Source organism: Barbus barbus (genome assembly GCF_936440315.1).
Source record: "Barbus barbus genome assembly, chromosome: 3".
NCBI classification, from domain to species: Eukaryota; Metazoa; Chordata; class Actinopteri; order Cypriniformes; family Cyprinidae; genus Barbus; species Barbus barbus.
This window is the reverse complement of record NC_136731.1, coordinates 41,763,760-41,782,056: the sequence shown is the minus strand read 5'-3', so window position 1 is coordinate 41,782,056 and position 18,297 is coordinate 41,763,760. Positions and strand designations below refer to the sequence as shown.

Genomic DNA, 18,297 nt, shown 5'->3' with positions numbered 1-18,297 from the left:
ATAAGTGAAAATAAACGTGGAAAAAAAAACAAGAAAATAAAATTATAATGATTTATTTTGAACTTTTCTTTGTATATTTATTTATTGCTAATTATGGCAGTCTTGGCATTCCATATCTAGGACCAAAAACAATTACAGTGGTTGATGATACTTTTATATCCCTGCATGATTCTTACAGTTAACATTTAAGTATACTAAGTATTAAAGTAACAATATTAAAGTTGTTAGCTATTTAAGCTGTACCTCAAATTCTAATTCAAGAGCATGAACAATCAAGTTTTCCCTCATAAGACCTTTTATATAAAGACAAAAGAAATGAATAAGGAAGACAAATTAGTTTTTTTGCAAACACTGGAAAAGGTTTTATAAAAGAAGTCACGTTTTTATCCAAGTTTATGAATTATGTACAGGACACAAAGACAGCTGTAAGAGATTGATTGGATGATCAGATGTATTTATGTTTCTATTGTTCCCTCTTTCACGATGGCCATGGCGAGATTACGAGCCAGAGCCAGTCGCAGGAGCTCTGTCTTCGTGGACTCGATATCTTCATCCTGAAACACAGAAGAAAAAACAACCTAATTCACAACTAAACATTATAATACGCTTCTCTTGGATGATGTAGATGATTTGTACCTGGTCTATCTGATTTGAGTCTGGTTTGGTCTCTGAGTTCAGCTCCTCCAGACAGGACATGAGCTCATACGTCTGATCCACTGAGAAGATCACCTTCTCATGCAAACAAACACCGTGATTTAAATGAAACACCACTAATGGTCAAGTTTTATGGTTTAAGCTGCTATAGTACAAACTAGCCAGTTATTTTAATGACGGTAATGATCTTAAAAGTCTTTTGATCTAAAACAATTGGCTTAAAATGGTACGAATTTCTTCACTAAGATAAAATGTGACTGTAAAGCATGAGTTGTCTGTCTTGACCTCTTTCTGCTCCAGCAGCGGCAGCGCGTCGGTCAGCAGCGTCATCCACAGACTGCGCGGAGCGATCTTTGCCGTCATGAGGGACAGCAGGAGTTTGGCCGCCTCGGAGAACCGATTCTCACCGTAAAGCCTGTGAAACTCACGATACTTTCCTGTAAACACACAGAGTCATGCATCTCATTGTTAAAAGACCTTAAAGATAATATGAAATTGCATTAGAAATCATTTATACATATGACTGGATGGTTTAAAGCTGAACACTGTATATATCAAAAAAGCCATATCTTAATATTTTTGTCTTGTTTCTAGTCAAAATATCTAAAAATTCTAAATGCATTTACTAGATATGCAAAAAGACGCAAGATATTTAGTCTTGTATCCTGAGGGAAGAAAAAAAATAAAAATTCTTAAAATAAAGTGCATTTTTCAAAAAAAAAAAAAACTGCCAGTGGCGTAAGAAAAATAATCTTATTTTAAGAGTATTTCACTTGTTTTAAGCAACATGCACTTTATTAAGAATGATTTTATGTAGAAAACAGTAAATCACCCAAAAATGACTTTAGCTGGGTTTTCACATCCAGGGTCACAAATATCTTTTTGCTTATCTAGTAAATGCATCTTGATTTAAGAATTTTTATACATTTTGACTAGAAACAAGACAAAAATACTAATTAAGATAAGGCTTTTTTTGCAGTGAAGTCAAAACTGAATGTGCATTTACTAAAAACAATTACTGACTAGCTTTAGTTATTGTTTAATATTAATATTTGATGAGCAGGTTATTACATGAAAGAGAAGCATTTGTTTTTTTAATGAATCGATCTCAGTTGTGCAGGAAAGCAGTGTTAAACGGATCTGAGAATGAACGGCGGACTGAAATAGCACACACTGAATTATAGAGGATCTTGTGCTTCAGATAAATCTCATAAATGGCATCGGCCTCTCATATTGTACCTAAAAACGTCAGTCTGTCACTGAGCAGCATGGCGGGACCCAGATTATCCAACAAATCCAGATCTGTGAAAGAGCCTTTGTTAGTGTAATCCTGAAGAAACCTGTGGAAAAAGCACATGGGTTAGGAAAAAAGGGCAATATAATACCTCATGAATATTGGCATAGACATCCAGATAGATAGTGTGTGACCTCTCAGAGATGAGTGTGGCGAACGCAGCGTCTTTGGCTCTGATGCTCCAGGACAGAGCAGACCCCAGTCTGTTGTTCCTCAGAGCTCTTTTAGCCATGATCTTACAGATACTGCGCACTGAAACACACACAGATCAACTCTTACTTCATCTGGCATGGTGGCTTTGATTATCAGCACTCAATCAAAATGAGCTGCTCATTTACAGACTTGTAAAGCACACAGTTAACTGTTTTAATGTTTAAGTCTGAGACGACTGAGGTCCCTCACCCTGTTCACTCATCTGTCTGTCCTCACAGATCCGCAGGACTTTAACAGCTTTGCGTTCGGTGTCGAGCGGGACTCTCTCGATCTGCAGCTCCAGATACACACGACCGAACTCAGGACAGTGATCGAAATAATCCACCGCCAGCTGCCACAGACTAATACACACACACACACACACATGTATGTTAAATACATTATTCCGAGCAGTTCATTATTGGATCCGATTATTGGGTAAATCAAGATTCACTCAGAGTCAAGAATATGTGAGTATTATTAAAAAAATAATTATAGCAAATGAAAATTAAAATAATTGTTTATATGTATGTGTGTATATATAATGATCCATTATATATAGCCAAAATATAAATTAACAAAATAATTTAAAATTATTATATACTATGTAGTATGTTATGTAATAATTAAATTATACATTAACAAATTTGTATTATTTTCAATTAATGTGTTTATTATATATTAAATATATATATAAAATTATGAAATATAATAAAAAAATTTAATATTAAAATATTAATGGATATATTAATGAATATTTTAAATATACATTTATAATAATTATTTTCTAAATATTTATATTTTGCATAAAGAAAATAATGCTTTAATTTGCTGTCATGAAAGTTACTATATAACTTGATAAAAATATATATTTTTGGAAAATATAATTTCTTATTTTTCTTTCAGGGTAAAGTTTGATCTAGACTTGTTTTCATGAGATTGAACACTTTAGTTCTCAGTCTGCAGAGATGAATAATGGTTTTCAATCACCTGTGATGTGTGAAGAGACCCGAGGCATACTCCAAAACCAGAAACTCCCGCAGATTAGACCCAAAACTACAAAAAACACAAAATCAGAGTTATGAGCATCACATCAACCAAAACCATCTCAAAGAGCCTCATGAATCTGTAGGCTTAGTTCATTTACAGGTCATTTACATATATGAAAGGAAAATGTTCCATTGATTTAGTGTTGGAAAACACTAGAAAGTGACTTTTTTTATGGGCAAGAAATCTTGAGTGACATTCTAAGTGTCTGTGAGATCTGAACGCTTGATCTGATGTGAGATACGCACTGGAGGTTGTGCGACTGCAGAAGTTTGCAGTGATCCAGCAGGTCCGTCAGGTGAGCCACGAACCACCAGTTATTGAGCGCGATGCTGCAGAAACATCAACCGTCTGAGTTAGTTTGGAGGATTCACAGACTCTTCCTCTGAATGCGTGTGAGAGTGTTAACGCACCTGCAGTCTTTGATCACCTGATGCAGGTCAAACTCAAAGGCCGACAGCAGGATGATGTCCAGAGGCTCCGGAGATGCCCGGGGACCCAGAAACATGGTCATGCTCGACTACAACACAAGCACAGGGTCAGTATGACATATGGAGCTGGACAGCTGGAGTTTATAGATTTATTCACAGTTAAATCTATCAAATCAAGTTCAGATATCATGACTAATCGTCAGCTGTTTGTATGATATCAGGCAGCTTTACTTGTGCTGCATTATGGGTTATTATAGTTAAACCCTAAAAACACAATTTTATTCTGCTAGTAGTCAAAGCAACAATTTTTATTTTTATTTAACCTGCTTATTTTATATATAAAAATTAAAAGTATGAAAAACTTTAACTGAAATGTATATTAAAGTAAAGTTGTCAAGGTAACATTTCAAATTTTCTCATTTACTAATATAACCATAATAAACCAAAATAAAAATAAATAAACAATAATAAAAAGCAATAAAAAAAATACAGACAAATAGAAGAAAAATATAGGCAAATAAAAAAAAAAAGAAATCATTAAAAATGACAAAAATCAAAAGTACTAAAACTTTAAAAACATTCAAATAAATTAATATCAAAATAAACATTATTAAGATAGACAATAAATAAAAATAAATCTAAATCTAAAAAATAAAACTAATTAAAAATAAGACTAAAAACTAGAACGGTATCTCAGGGACACTGATATATAACTGGTTGTCTGTACTTGTGCGTAGTAGTGCAGATCTGGCGGTTTGATTGTAGGATGAGTGAAGAGCAGCCGTGTGACCAGGAAGTGATACCAGGTGCTCAGCAGCTCCTTCTGCTCCAGTAGCGTGTCCTCGTCACCAACCAGGATCTGACAGAGACAGACAGAGTCAGGATCACACGCTCTCAGCAGACTCCATCAGAGCTCCTCACAGGTCGGGACTCTTCACCTTGCAGATGGTCTCCAGGTGACGGTTGCTAGCGAAGGTGTTGTCTTGGAGACAGCGGTCACACTCCTCGTGCCAGTGTCTCCATTTGACATCAAACTCAGTCAGTGTTTGAGTGCCTGAGGGCTGCACCAACAAACACATGTAGAATTCAATATTAGCAATATTCATAGTGACAATGTTTTATAAAAGCGATAAGCTCTAAAGTTAAGGTTAAATCTCTCAAAAACAGGTTATTTGCTTGCTTCTATTGTCCTCATTTGTAAGTCCCTTTGGATAAAAGCATCTGCTAAATGACTAAATGTAAACGTTTCACCCCAAAATTGAAAAGAAAACGAAATATTGTATTTTACACAGAAAAATACATTTTTGCATTTCATTTTTAATTTACATTTTACTTACGTTTTTCTCAATTGTGAATCAATTATTTTTCTTTACATAATTTACATCAGTATATAGTAAAGACAACACAACAAATACTACAATAATTGATAAATACAATTAAATGTAATTTATATATATAATTTTAATTAATATATTATAATATTTACACTACTGTTCATATTTTAGGGTCAGAAGATTTAAAATATTTTGAAAGGAGTCTCTTCTGTTCACCAAGACAGCATTTAGTTAATCAAAATGTGAAATACTATTATAATTTAAAATAACTAATTACTATTGTAATATAGTGCTGTGATTAAAGCTGAATTTTCAGCATCATTACTCCAGTGTCACATGATCCTTCAGAAGTCATACTAATATGCTAATTTGATCTTTCTGACCCCAAACATTTGAACTGTAGAGTAATATTATTTGTTAATGCATTTTTTGCATTGCAGTATTAAGAATTTAGTTTAAAGGGGTCATATGACGTTGCTAAAAAGAACATTATTTTGTGTATTTGGTGTAATTCAATGTGTTTATGTGGTTTAAAGTAGAAAACACATTATTTTCCACATACTGTACATTATTGTTGCTCCTCTATGCTCTGAATTTCTGAAACACATCGATTTTTACAAAACTCATCATTCTGAGAAGCGAGGTGTGCTCTGATTGGCCAGCTATCCAGTGCGTTGTGATTGGCTGAATACCTCAAGCATGAGACTGAAATGTTACGCCCCCTTACCGTATTGTGATGCCGTGTGCCAGCATTGTAACGTTAAGCTACTTCTCCTGCCAGGTTCAGGAAATAGTCCTCCGTAAAATGCACTTCACACACTCTAATATTTGGGTTGAACTGTTCTGGAACAGTGTTGTAAATATAACTTAACCACTGATTTCTAGTTATGTCCTCTTTTGGAAGCCCAAACAAAGTACTTTCGCAACGAAACACAGCGTCTCCAGGACATGGCGCCGGCGGCAGCAACAATACTGCAGCGAGAATAATAGTAATAAAAATAAAAAATAAAAATCACACCCCCTTTCTTTGCGTAAACATTTGGGGGGTGTTATGAAAATCTCCCCACACCGTGATGTAGAGATGTGGGGGCGTGTTTGAATGAGCCGTTTTAGGGTGCCGTGGTCGAGTCTTAAATTTGATAAAGAATATCTCTGGTCTTGAGACTTTAGTCTTTGTAACTTTAGGGATCTAATCTATGCACAAACAGCTTATAACACTCCAAAGAGAAAGGAAAACTTGAAATCGCATCATGTGACCCCTTTATATGTGCTTACTTGTCATTCAAATGATTAAAATATACAATGAAAACATAAAATATGCTTCATTTTCTTGAATAACAAGTAATTTCTTCTGATTTTGGGGCCGAAATGGAAATGTTCTTATGTCAGATGCACGTTGTGTCCTGATGTACATACGTTAAATATGGGCATGGTCTGTAACAGGCCGTCCATGCGTTTGAACACAGAGCTGCTCTCCGTCCGCAGAGATGCCTGTCTGGACAGCACCTGACGGGCTTCATCCGTACGGCCCTGCAGGACTAAACTGATCACCTGCGCGCACACACACACACACACACACACACACACACTTAAGGACACGGATGATGGCATTCAGATGTTCTGGAGGTCAGGGGTCATGCGTTTCGTACCACGTCCCAGTAGGACTGATGCTGGGCAGGGCTGTCGCTCTGTAACACCTCTCGTGCTCTCGTGTCCACATCCGATTTGTGCAGACGCACCCAATCCAGCAGGTGGAGCAACAGAGATCCGGCTGCAACATCGCAACAAAGTCAAGTCAGCAAAACTAGGATCAAACGGCCTGCTCGAATCTAGGTTTCTGACAGTTTTAGACGTCTCTACCTGGAGCTGCGTCGATGAAGAGAACCTCACACAAGTTCCATATGAGCTCGATCGCCAAGAGAATAGAGACCTGGAGAGATCAGACAAATATTTCACTTCAGTAATTTGAAGTATTTCTGAGTCAAACAGAACATTAGATTGAAAATCATGAGGATAGGACTTGACTTTATCCATACGGGTCTGATAATATCATAATATTATTTTTCTCTGCTCATGTGACCTTCATTATGTCAGAAAAATAGTTTCAGAATGAGAGCAATAAAAAAAAAAATTATAATTATACAGACCTTTAGGAAAATGCATCAGTGCTTTTAGAACTTTTTTATTAATGTATTTTTTTAAATATTTATAATGCATGAATTTAATGTTTTTGTTGTTGGAATTAATGATGACTTTATCTTTAGAAAGCATATAAAATATTTAGAATGCATTGTTTTAATTTTGTAATTTAACAAATTTATCTTTCTAAAATTAAGCACATAAAAAATTGTGAATGCATGCTTATTGTTTTTATTGTTATAATCAAACTATTAACAAACATTTTTAAAGAATAAAGCATGTGAAATAATATTCAGAATGCATGCATATTTATGGCTATATTGTTGTAGTATAAATATTAATTTATCTTTACATTATAAAACATATAAAATAACATTCAGAATGCATGAAAATTGTTTTCATTTTAACCTAATGATTTATTATAAAACAAAGCATCCTAAATAACTACAAAATCTGTCATTTTATTATTATTAATATATTACAGCATTTTGAGTTAGTTTTCTAATAATTTTGTTTTTGCCGTTTTTCTTTAAATATTTATATTTAATGTTTATTTAAGTTTGAGTCATTTTACATTGCAACAAACTAATTTTATTTCTATTAAATGCCAAGGCAACATCTTACTTAGGTTTTTGCATTGAATATTTATATATTTTTTTATTTCAATTAGCAAAAATGTTTTTTTTTGATAGTTTTAGTTAACGATACCAACACTGATTAGAATGAAACTGCATAACAATTATCGGACAATTAGACGTTATATAAATACAGTATATGAGTCAGTTTTGATTGGCTGTCGATCTTAGCCTGTGTAATGTACAGTACCTGATCTCCATACTGAGACGCTAAAGAACCATCTTGTGTTGAAACTGAAAAGAGAAAGAGAACGCGATCAGCTGATGAAGAGCTTCATCTTCCTCGAGTGTGATGGGTGTCATGAGATGTTTACCTGCGTTCTGCTGCAGCTCCTCCATGCAGGCTCTGATCACAGACCTGTAGTTCTTACTGATGCTCACAAACCTGCAGGAGACAGCGACACATCAGATCATCTCAGCAGAAGCGTGTCTGCTTTCTGCCACACTATCAGACATGAGGACTCACTGGGACTTCTTGTTTTTGCTGGGCACGTCCTCTTTGATTTTCTGCAGCCCCACGAAGATGAGATGGGACTCGTTGAAGAGTTTGCGCAGGATGGGAGAGCAGATGTCTTCATCTTTCCTCACGATGTGAACGAGCGGAGAGCCTGCAGACCTCGGAGCTGAGCAGAAACACAACACACTGATGAGGATTTGACAGTCTTCCTCATGCCTCGTTCACACACTAACAGTCTTTCCGGTGTGGATATGAATACCTTGTAGTTTGTAGTTAGTCTCAAACACTAACAGATCTCCAGGACCCCATTCAAAACCCAAGTGCTTCTGATGAAATCCAGCGCCAGGAATGAGCTGCAAGAAACATACACAACATTTTATTTTATAAATACAATTTTTATGTAATTTTAGTAATGTATACACTAACACACATGGTATATTTAAATACTTTGGCGTACTATGGTATATAAAGTTGATAATTTATTGCAACAGTAACTTATATATCACAGTACCATGATATTACCTTCAGATACCATGGTAACACCTCAGAGCTACTTTATAAATACCTGTACAGTACATTAATATTCATATGCACCGATGGAAGAGTACAAATCAGCAGTTACCGTGGTACTGGGCTCTACATCCACCTCCTCCATAACACCGAGATATTAAATCCTCCCGAATAATAGTGAAAGTATAATGTTATACAGCTGTATGGTCTAAACAATATTCAATACACTCAGCGATCAGAAACGAGCGCCATGAGTCTGAAGGACCCCTGTTGTCTGCGCGGTTAGTACGACTCACTGAACGCCTGAGCAAAATATCAATCGACACTTAACTGGTATATAAATAATGCGCTTTTTTATTGGTTTCCACTTATATTATTATTATTACGAATTGCCAATTGTTTCGGAATTATCAGCAGTGCTTAATGACAAAACATGTTATTCACAAACGTGTTCATGTTTCCATTTAGCACAGAAAGAACAAAATGGCTTCCTTCAGTCCTGAGAGAGAGAACTGGCTCATTCCCTCACAATAACACTCAATCCACGCCGTAATACATCATTATATATCATATTCACTGCTAAACTATCAACGTTTTCTGTTATTTCTGTTCATTTTTGGTCCAACATTTTATTCAAGAAAAGACGTCGTGCACGAATGCGCGTGCATGTTTCCCCCTCGGCTCACCGGTCCCGCGCATGGCATCACGTGACACCCGCTCTGGCCAATCTCGACGGAGCGCGGTCAACGGACGCGTCGCTCGGGATCGCGCACGCCACGACTGTTTTTAATCGGGGGCGCGGACGTGCGCGTCCCCGCGGAGTCTTTGTGTGGCGGCGTAGAGAAGCGCAAATACAATAACGATGGCCGACGAGAAACCCAAGGTGAGTGGCGTTTAGAAACGAAGGGATTATTTATGATTAGTTAGCGTCCGAGGCGTGCGATGCCTCGCGAAAACACGCAAGTGCGCATATGGTTTGATTTTTAATGTGAAATATCGCGCGTAGTGGATAAATACTGTAACTGCCGCCTCAGAAACACCGGAAGAAGACGTGTGAACGCGCGTGAAGAGCTCACACCGCGCGCGACACACGCAGACGCCTTCAAATTACATTATTACGGAGAAAACGCGGTCAAACGATGTTTATATCAGGTCTAGTGCTGATAGAAACGCGTTAGACGCGAGAGCTCTGGGTATTTGTAGACTAAGTCCTGATGGAAACTATTTCTCTGTTGGTTTGAGTTGATGCTCTCATTTGAATCCATTCATCTCGTGAAACACTGCAGCTCGTGCACAATAATGCTAATAAAACCCAAAACAACAAATAACCACCACAGAGATGAGCATGCAGTTGTAGTGGATTTCCAGCTGTTTTATTGGGAGAGACCTGCACAATGACCAAGACTGGAAACTAGTTATTTTTAGATCATGCATAGGTTCCTTTGGTCAGGTTTGTGATGGACAGCATTTATATGCATTATGAAAATTATGATTTTTTACATGAGACCACATCATATCTCTCATAGTCAGCACAGACACTAATTTACATCCTCTAACTATCTGTGCCGACATGTTAGCCCTGTTCATGTTATTATTATAACATGAATTCACTTTCTGTTTTCATCATTAAACTACAAACAGCACTCCTACTGATACATTATAGCTGACTGAGCCATTGTGTTGCGTTGTGATTGTCCATCAATAATTTAATTTAACGATTGCAAGTGAACTGTGTTCATAAAATATGCAAGGAAGAATGACGCAATATGTCATAAACTTTTATGTTTGTACATATGTGTTTTTGTTTTCTCAGGAGGGGGTGAAGACAGAGAACAACGACCACATCAATCTGAAGGTGGCGGGACAGGACGGGTCAGTGGTCCAGTTTAAAATCAAGAGACACACACCCCTCAGTAAGCTTATGAAGGCCTACTGTGAGAGACAGGTGAGGACACGGCCGGCCACACACACACACACACACACACACATAGATCATGTTAAACGAAGTCACACAATCTCCTCTGTGAGCTTGTATCAGCTATAAGACTGAAAACTTACCATCCCGACAGCTTTTTGTAGTCCTGGTGCACATATGTGACCATGGAGCACAAAACCAGTCTTAAGTGTCAATTTTTCAAAATTGAGATTTATACAGCATCTGAAAGCGGAATAAATAATCTTTCCAGTGATGTATGGTTTGTTACGATAGGACAATATTTGGCCGAGATACAACTATTTGAAAATCTGGAATCTGAGGGTGCAAAAAAATCTAAATATTGAGAAAATCACCTTTAAAGTTGTCCAAATGAAGTTCTTAGCAATGCATATTAAGTTTTGATATATTTACAGTTGGATATTTACAAAATATCTTCATGGAACACGATCTTTACTTAATATCCTAATGATTTTTGGCATAAAAGAAAAAATTAATAATTTTGACCCATATAATGTATTTTTGGCTATTGCTACAAATATACCCCAGCGACTTAAGACTGGGTTTGTGCTCCAGGGTCACATATTACAGTTTGTGCCCAAAATACAGAAGCCTTTCGTAATTTCTTCATTGTCATATTTAAGAACTACAATAGAATTTGACTGCTTTGTCAACAAAAGACCAGCAACAATAATACAGTACAACAGCGTGAAATATAAGGAACAGGGTTTAGAAATGACATTTTGATCAATTCTAAGCAGAAACAGCACTTTTTTAAATAATTAAATTGCAATTATTATTATACAAAAAAGACGTTTGTGTGAAAAATGTACAAGGCAACATACCAACCAACTCATGCATACAAAAACAACACAAAAAAGAGAAAATAATTAAATTTCATAAAAAAAAAAAACTCGCCAGCTTTTTTTTCCAACCTCAAATCTATATTTGCATGTATGATTTGTATATAATTTTGCATTATTTTTCCAGTTTTGGAGAACATTTAATTTCAGCATCACAAAACAGTTCAACAGTGGCACAAGATATACTCAGTAATAAAATATCACCTTTTATCTGAAGCATGAACTTAGCATTTTTTATGTTCAGATGTTCCTTGGCCTCCTTTCCAGGGTGTCTGCGGGTCTTAGAGAGTTTCAATTCACCATTTCACAAATTAAAACCTTAAAAATGTATTAAATCAGAGCAGAACGTTTTAAATCGATAAAATCGTGGCATTAAATTTTGCACACATCTTGTTTTCCAATAAAAATATCTAAACAAGACAGTAATCAAGATACATTTACATGAGAAGCTAAATGAGGATATGAAGTCTTGTTTTCTGAAAAACTGAATAAAATTAAGCACGCTTATGTTTAAAACAAGAGCAAATGTCTATCAGCGGGGCATGAAAACTTGTTTTACTTTTGAATTAAGTGAATTTTTCCAAGTCTGCTGGCAGATATTTGTTCTTTTCAATCATAAGCTTACTTCATTTTTATCAATTTCACAGAAATCAAGGCTTCGGCTAATAACATGTGTTTTAAAATGAAGAAACCCTGTGTTAAAAGCTTTGAAATTTAAATAATTTATTCAGAAATGGATGTGACTGTAAGCTAAATGTGTTTGTGCATTTGTGTACTTTCTACAAATTGCAAGAATGACTGATATTTGATAGCTAATGTCGTTCAACACAGAACATGACATGAAGAAGCATACTGTATCTGAGCCTGGCTCATCCTCAATATAACATAAATCAAGGTCATTGAGAAAGGACTGAAGCAGGCTGTATTAATCCGAGTGTGAATGTGTCTGATGGGTTGCAGCAGTGCTCAGACGGTTACGGCCATCTGCACAAAAGCTCTTCAGTCTGATCAATAAACACTCGCACATCCCTGTATATCCTCAACAGTCTTACCGTCTGCTGGCTTTATCACTCCCTCATGTCCGCTTAATGGTCCTGCGCGTCCGGCCCAAGCTTTCTTCCATGTCAGAGAGGGTTCGAGAGAGAACAATGACTCTAATGTTCACGTATGACAAAGAAAGAGACGCTTGATCTCCATTTCTGCTCAGTTTGACTCCGTTCAGCTCATCAGAAGTCCATACAATCTTCATGTCCATGAGCACAAGCAGGCTTTATTAACAGCGCTGTCAACACACGAGGTTAAGATGCTCCGCGAGGAGACTCCTGATCTTTAGGTCACTAACATGTTTTCCTGGCAGAGGCGGAGGGTTTAATCTCATTGTAGGGCTGTGAGTTTCGCCGGCAGAAGTAGGACAGCGTTTACTGGCGCGCGGGGAAAGGAAGCGTCCTTGCCCTGAGGTTCATGTCCATTCAGACGTCAGGAAATCCTTGTCAACAGAGGAAAATAAATATGAGGCTTCAGCTGATCAGCCGTCTTTATCTCAGACTTTCGATTCCCTTTGAGGGGTGGGACGTCCGCTAAGATGTCGGATGCTGTGTGGATGTACCTTCAGATTAGCATTTTAATGTTGCTTTTGAGCGTTTAAACGTCTTTTGGAGTTGCCAGTCGATTCATTAAAAAGATTAAAACCAGTCTAATTGATTAATTCACTCAGGATTCAGGATTTATTCAGTTTTCAGTAGAGTTTGTTAACTAAAACGATTAAAACATTTGTTTGTGGATTCAAATAAAGCTAAAATAAAATATAAATATTAGATGAAACACTTAGGCCCGGTTTCACAGATAGGGCTTTAGACTAAGCCAGGATTAGGCCATAGTTCAAGTAGGACATTTAAGTCATTTTTTATAAATATGCTTAGAGAAAATTACTGATGTGCATCTTGAGACAAAACAAAGGCACTGATATACAGTGGTGTTAAAAAGTGTTGGCCCCCTTCCTGATTTTTTTGCATGTTTGTCACACTTTAATGTTTCAGATCATCAAACTAATTTAAATATTAATCAAAGATAACATAAGTAAACACAACATGCAGTTTTTAAAAGAAGGTTTTTTTTTTTTATGAAGGGAAAACAAAATCCAAACCCACATGGCCCTGTGTGAAAAAGTGTGATAAACCCCCCTGTGGTTTATCACACCTGAGTTCAGTTTCTGTAGCCACACCCAGGCCTGATTAATGCCACACCTGTTCGCAATCAAGAAATCACTAAAATAGGACCTGCCTGACAAAGTGAAGAAGACCAAAAGATCCTCAAAAGCTACACATCCTGTTGAGATCCAAAGAAATTCAGGAACAGATGAGAAAGAAAGTAATTGAGATCTATCAGTCTGGAAAAGGTTATAAAGCCATTTCTAAAGCTTTGGGATAAATATGACCTGAATCCTATTGTCATCGGATGAGACGTTAAACCGAGGTCTTGACTCTCTGTGGTCATTAAAAATCCCAGGATGTCTTTCGAAAAGAGTAGAGGTGTGACCTCGGCATCCTGGCCAAATTTCCCCATTGGTCTCTGACCATCATGGCCTCCTAATCATCCCCTTACACTGATTGGCTTCATCACTCTGTCTCCTCTCCACCAGTAAGCTGGTGTGTGGTGGGCGTTCTGGTGCACTATGGCTGCCGTCGCATCATCCAGGTGGATGCTGCACACTGGTGGTGGACTAGGAGACACCACCCCTCACAATGTAGAGCGCTTTGAGTGCTTAGAAAAGCAGAAAAGCGCTATATAAATGTAATGAATTATTATTATTATTATTATTATTGAGATGCTGTGGCATGACCTTAAAAAGCCGGTTCATGCTCGAAAACCCTCCAATGTGGCTGAATTACAACAATTCTGCCAAGATGAGTGGCCAAAATTCCTCCACAGCGCTGTAACAGACTCATTGCAAGTTATCGCAAACGCTTGATTGCAGTTGTTGCTGCTAAGGGTGGCCCAACCAGTTATTAGGTTTAGGGGGCAAGCACTTTTTCACACAGGGCCATGTGGGTTTGGATTTTGTTTTGCCTTCATAATAAAAAAAACTTAGTTCAAAAACTGCATGTTGTGTTTACTTGTGTTATCTTTGATTACTATTTAAATTTGTTTGATGATCTGAAACATTAAAGTGGGACAAACATGCAAAAAAAAAAAATTAAAATCAGCAAGGGGGCCAACACTTTTTCACACCACTGTATAATAAGATCAGTCAGGGCAAGTTTATTTCAGTTGAAACAGCTCAGACTTATATTTTAGTCTAGGACTAGGCTTAAGCCTAGTCTGTGAAACCGAGGGTTAATTTTACTTGGATGTCAAGGCAACATTTCGATTCAATTTAGTTAAAGTCAAAGCAGTAAAATAAAAAAAAACTGTAAATAAAAAAAAAACTGAAACAAAAAATAAACCTAAATAGTAAGAGTTTAAAACAAATCAAAAGGACATAACAAAATTAATAAAATATAACTAAAATATATCTAAAATTCAAATGAAAATGAGAGTATAGAAATAAAAGTTAGTCCAAAATATTAATGAAAACTATAGCCGTATATAAATAATAGTACAATTTCGAGCGTTTTAACGTCTTTTGAGACTAAGTTGCCGATTGATTAATAAACAAAAAACAGTCTAATTAATTTGTAATTCAATATTTACTCAGTTTTTAGCAGGGTTCATTAACTAAAACTATTAAAACAGTTTTTGTTAATTCAAATAAAGCTGAAATAAAATATAAATATTAGATGAAACGCTTAAATTCAGTTAGTTGTCAAGGCAACATTTCTAATTTTCTTCTGTAAATAAAATAAATAAAAAATAAAGTAAGCCTAAATAATAATAATAAAAAATGAATAATAATGTCAAAAGCACATAAACTTACTAAAGTTTTTAGAAAAATGCAAATGAAAACTGAAAGTATGAAATGGCCTCGCTGGACTGATGTGTGCTTGTGTTTCCAGGGACTGACGATGAGGCAGATTCGATTCCGGTTTGACGGACAGCCGATCAACGAAACAGACACGCCCTCACAGGTATGACATCACTGTCCACCTGTGCTTCTGACATCACGCCGCTCAGGTGTGGTGTGTGCAGGTGCTTTTAGACACACGGAGTGCAAATTAAACCTGCTCATTGTAAAGTAAAAGGCAAAGCTCATAAAACCTGTTTGTAAATATTGAGCTCATTAAAATAATACTTAATGGCATTGTTAAGAACATTAAGAAAATTAAGCCTAATTGCATTGTTTTGACGATAATTACCTAGGCTCCTTCCCAACTGTCAGTTACTGCAATGAAAAAACATTTGTAATTTGTAATAAAATATATTTTTATATTCAGCTTGATTCAAGTTTGTGTAGCCCTTTGCACAATATTGCTGCAAAGCACCTTCTTGGGAAAGGTGTTTATATATATATGTATTTATAGTTGTTAAATGATTAATTGTGATTAAATGCATCCAAAATAAAAGTTTTTGTTTACATAATATATATGTGTGTGTGCTGTGTATATTTATTACGTATATATATAAATACACACAGATGCATGTATATATTTCAGAGGAATATGTTATTTTTATATACTAAATGTATTTATTGATAATATAAATTATATGAATATAAATATAGACGTAAATGTTTTCAAAATATATACTGTATGTGTGTGTATTTATATATACATAATAAATATACACAGCACACACAAATATATTATGTAAACAAAAACTTTTATTTTGGATGCGATTTAATAGCGATTAATCATTTGACAGCACTAATATTTTGTATGTGTGTGTGTGTGTATATATATATATATATATATATATATATATATGTATGTTTTATATTATTAATATTTTATTTTTATATATATATATATATATATATATGCATTACACATATAAATGTATATAAATATTTGTAGAATATTGTAGTGTTTCTTGTACTGCCTAATTTATGGCCATTTAAAAACAATGTTAACGTTTATTACAGTATGAAATAAGTATAATAATCAGAATCCAGTTTGTATTATCATTGAAAACCATATCATAGGCCACTTTTTATTATCCAGTCAAAAGCTGGTGGATAAAGTCCTGCTCTTGTTTTCTCAGATTGGAAGTTAAATGCATTTCATGTTGACTTTAAAGCTTTTGTTGTTTGATTTAGAAAGAGCAGGCGTCATGTGTGCTCTCAGATGAACATTTAGGCAAGAAAACCAGTTTTTTTCAAATATAATTGACCACATCTCACCCACTGAATAAATCTGGCTTGACAGCATCATTGTGCAGCTGCATCATGGGATAGGAGTGAACTGTAATTACAGCAGATAGGTGTCAATTTCACAGTCAACAGGAAGTCTTGGGAATGTCCTCTACTGACCTCACATCGCTTGTGTTTATTAATAATAGTGAATAATAAATGACCTCATGTTGTTCTTCCGCAGTTGGAAATGGAGGATGAAGACACAATTGACGTTTTCCAGCAACAGACAGGAGGACACATCTGAATCGGACGACTCTAGCGACCCATCTCTCTCTCTCTCTCTGTTCCTGGTTCTCCTCACGGTTATCTGTAACTGCTGTTGTATAGTGTTTTCAGTTCATCATGTTTTTCTTTCGTTTTGTACATAAAGGGTTTCTGCTACAGTAATTATTACATTGGGATTGTTAATTGCCGTAAAATCTGACATGTTAAGTCCAAGTCTTTGAACGAGCGATCGCTAGACCATCATGCAGACAGTCATCTGTGTACAGACCAACTTCCCCTTAATAATCACTGGGGATAAGAGCCGTGTGTTTGAGGTCAGGGTTTTGTTCTGGTTCGAATACGAGCACACAGGCTTTTCCGAAATTGTGTTTCAAGAAATAATAAAGAAATGTTCTGCTCCTATTATACTTAAAGCAGACAAACCTGCAGTTCAGATTGATTTTCTGTTTTCCATTCAGGCAAATAGTTTTTTTTTTTTATTGTAGTGGTCATGTATAGTGCATTAACTTGTGTTAAACATGTTTTGACTCGAGTACGAACGAGGGAATTCGTGTTTCAGACAAGTCAAGCATCTGTCTAAACTCTTGTTAAAATAAAATATTCTCTTTTTATCAAACTGTCAGTGTGTTTTAGTCATTGCTCTGAATCTTTGTGACCCTGGAGCACAAAACCAGTCATAAGTAGCATGGGTATATTTGTAGCATATTGTATGAGTCAAAATTATTTACTTTTATGACAAACATCATTCGGATATGAAGTAAAGATCATGTTCCATGAAGATATGTTGTGAATTTCCTACCGTAAATATATCAAAACTTAATATGCATTGCTAAGAACAACTTAAAGGCGAATTTCTCAATATTTAGTTTATTTTTGCAACCTCAGATTCTAGATTTTAAAATACTAGTATCTCGGACAAATATTGACCCTTATGACTGGTTTTGTTGTCTAGGGTCACAAATTGTTTTTGCATTCAAAAAAATTATTATTATTTTTTTAATTGGCATAATTTTATCAATTATTCTTAAATTAAGTGAATTATTGTCGTTATATATAATTTTACTTAATTAGAATCCATTGTACTTTAAAAATATGATTCAAATGATTTATTTTCAACTAAAATTACTATTATATGTATTAATATAGGTGGTTTGGTTAATTAACTGTAAGGAACTTTAGGGTATTATAAAATACTAGAATTAAAAAATCAAGTTAGTACTATATTCGCATAACACGTTTTAGTCAATACCCTATGGATGATTTTGCAGTAAACTACATCACACAAACCGATGAAGG

The 18,297-nt window shown here is 35.6% G+C and overlaps 2 protein-coding genes across 2 annotated transcripts; one reads left to right on the top strand and one right to left on the bottom strand.

The window, feature by feature from the left end:
- Positions 1-38: 38 nt before the first annotated feature.
- LOC306846770 (nuclear pore complex protein Nup85) lies at positions 39-9,475 on the bottom strand. Its single transcript, XM_079380372.1, has 19 exons — positions 8,806-9,475; positions 8,443-8,536; positions 8,193-8,349; positions 8,041-8,111; positions 7,917-7,960; positions 6,813-6,882; positions 6,602-6,723; positions 6,369-6,503; positions 4,557-4,679; positions 4,346-4,477; positions 3,601-3,707; positions 3,436-3,519; positions 3,131-3,196; positions 2,351-2,502; positions 2,083-2,200; positions 1,894-1,994; positions 940-1,091; positions 637-729; positions 39-554 (listed from the first exon to the last, which is right to left on the bottom strand). The coding sequence occupies exons 1-19, from the start codon at positions 8,836-8,838 to the stop codon at positions 456-458; spliced, it is 1,953 nt and encodes a 650-aa protein (XP_079236498.1). The 5' UTR covers positions 8,839-9,475; the 3' UTR covers positions 39-455.
- LOC306846778 (small ubiquitin-related modifier 2) lies at positions 9,322-17,617 on the top strand. The gene is made up of 4 exons (XM_079380385.1): positions 9,322-9,576; positions 10,507-10,638; positions 15,482-15,553; positions 16,958-17,617. Exons 1-4 carry the CDS (start codon positions 9,556-9,558, stop codon positions 17,018-17,020), a joined length of 288 nt encoding a protein of 95 aa, XP_079236511.1. The 5' UTR covers positions 9,322-9,555; the 3' UTR covers positions 17,021-17,617.
- The last annotated feature ends 680 nt before the right edge of the window (positions 17,618-18,297 follow it).

Bases quoted from the DNA above. Each gene is read 5' to 3' on its own strand.
- LOC306846770 (XM_079380372.1), bottom strand. From the start codon at position 8,838: ATGGAGGAGGTGGATGTAGAGCCCAGTACCACG. The intron at 7,961-8,040 runs GTAAACATCTCA...TTCTCTTTTCAG, and splicing joins GGAGCTGCAGCAGAACGCAG to TTTCAACACAAGATGGTTCT. The intron at 555-636 runs GTACAAATCATC...TCTGTGTTTCAG, and splicing joins ACTCAAATCAGATAGACCAG to GATGAAGATATCGAGTCCAC.
- LOC306846778 (XM_079380385.1), top strand. From the start codon at position 9,556: ATGGCCGACGAGAAACCCAAG. The intron at 10,639-15,481 runs GTGAGGACACGG...TTGTGTTTCCAG, and splicing joins AGGCCTACTGTGAGAGACAG to GGACTGACGATGAGGCAGAT. The intron at 15,554-16,957 runs GTATGACATCAC...GTTCTTCCGCAG, and splicing joins AAACAGACACGCCCTCACAG to TTGGAAATGGAGGATGAAGA.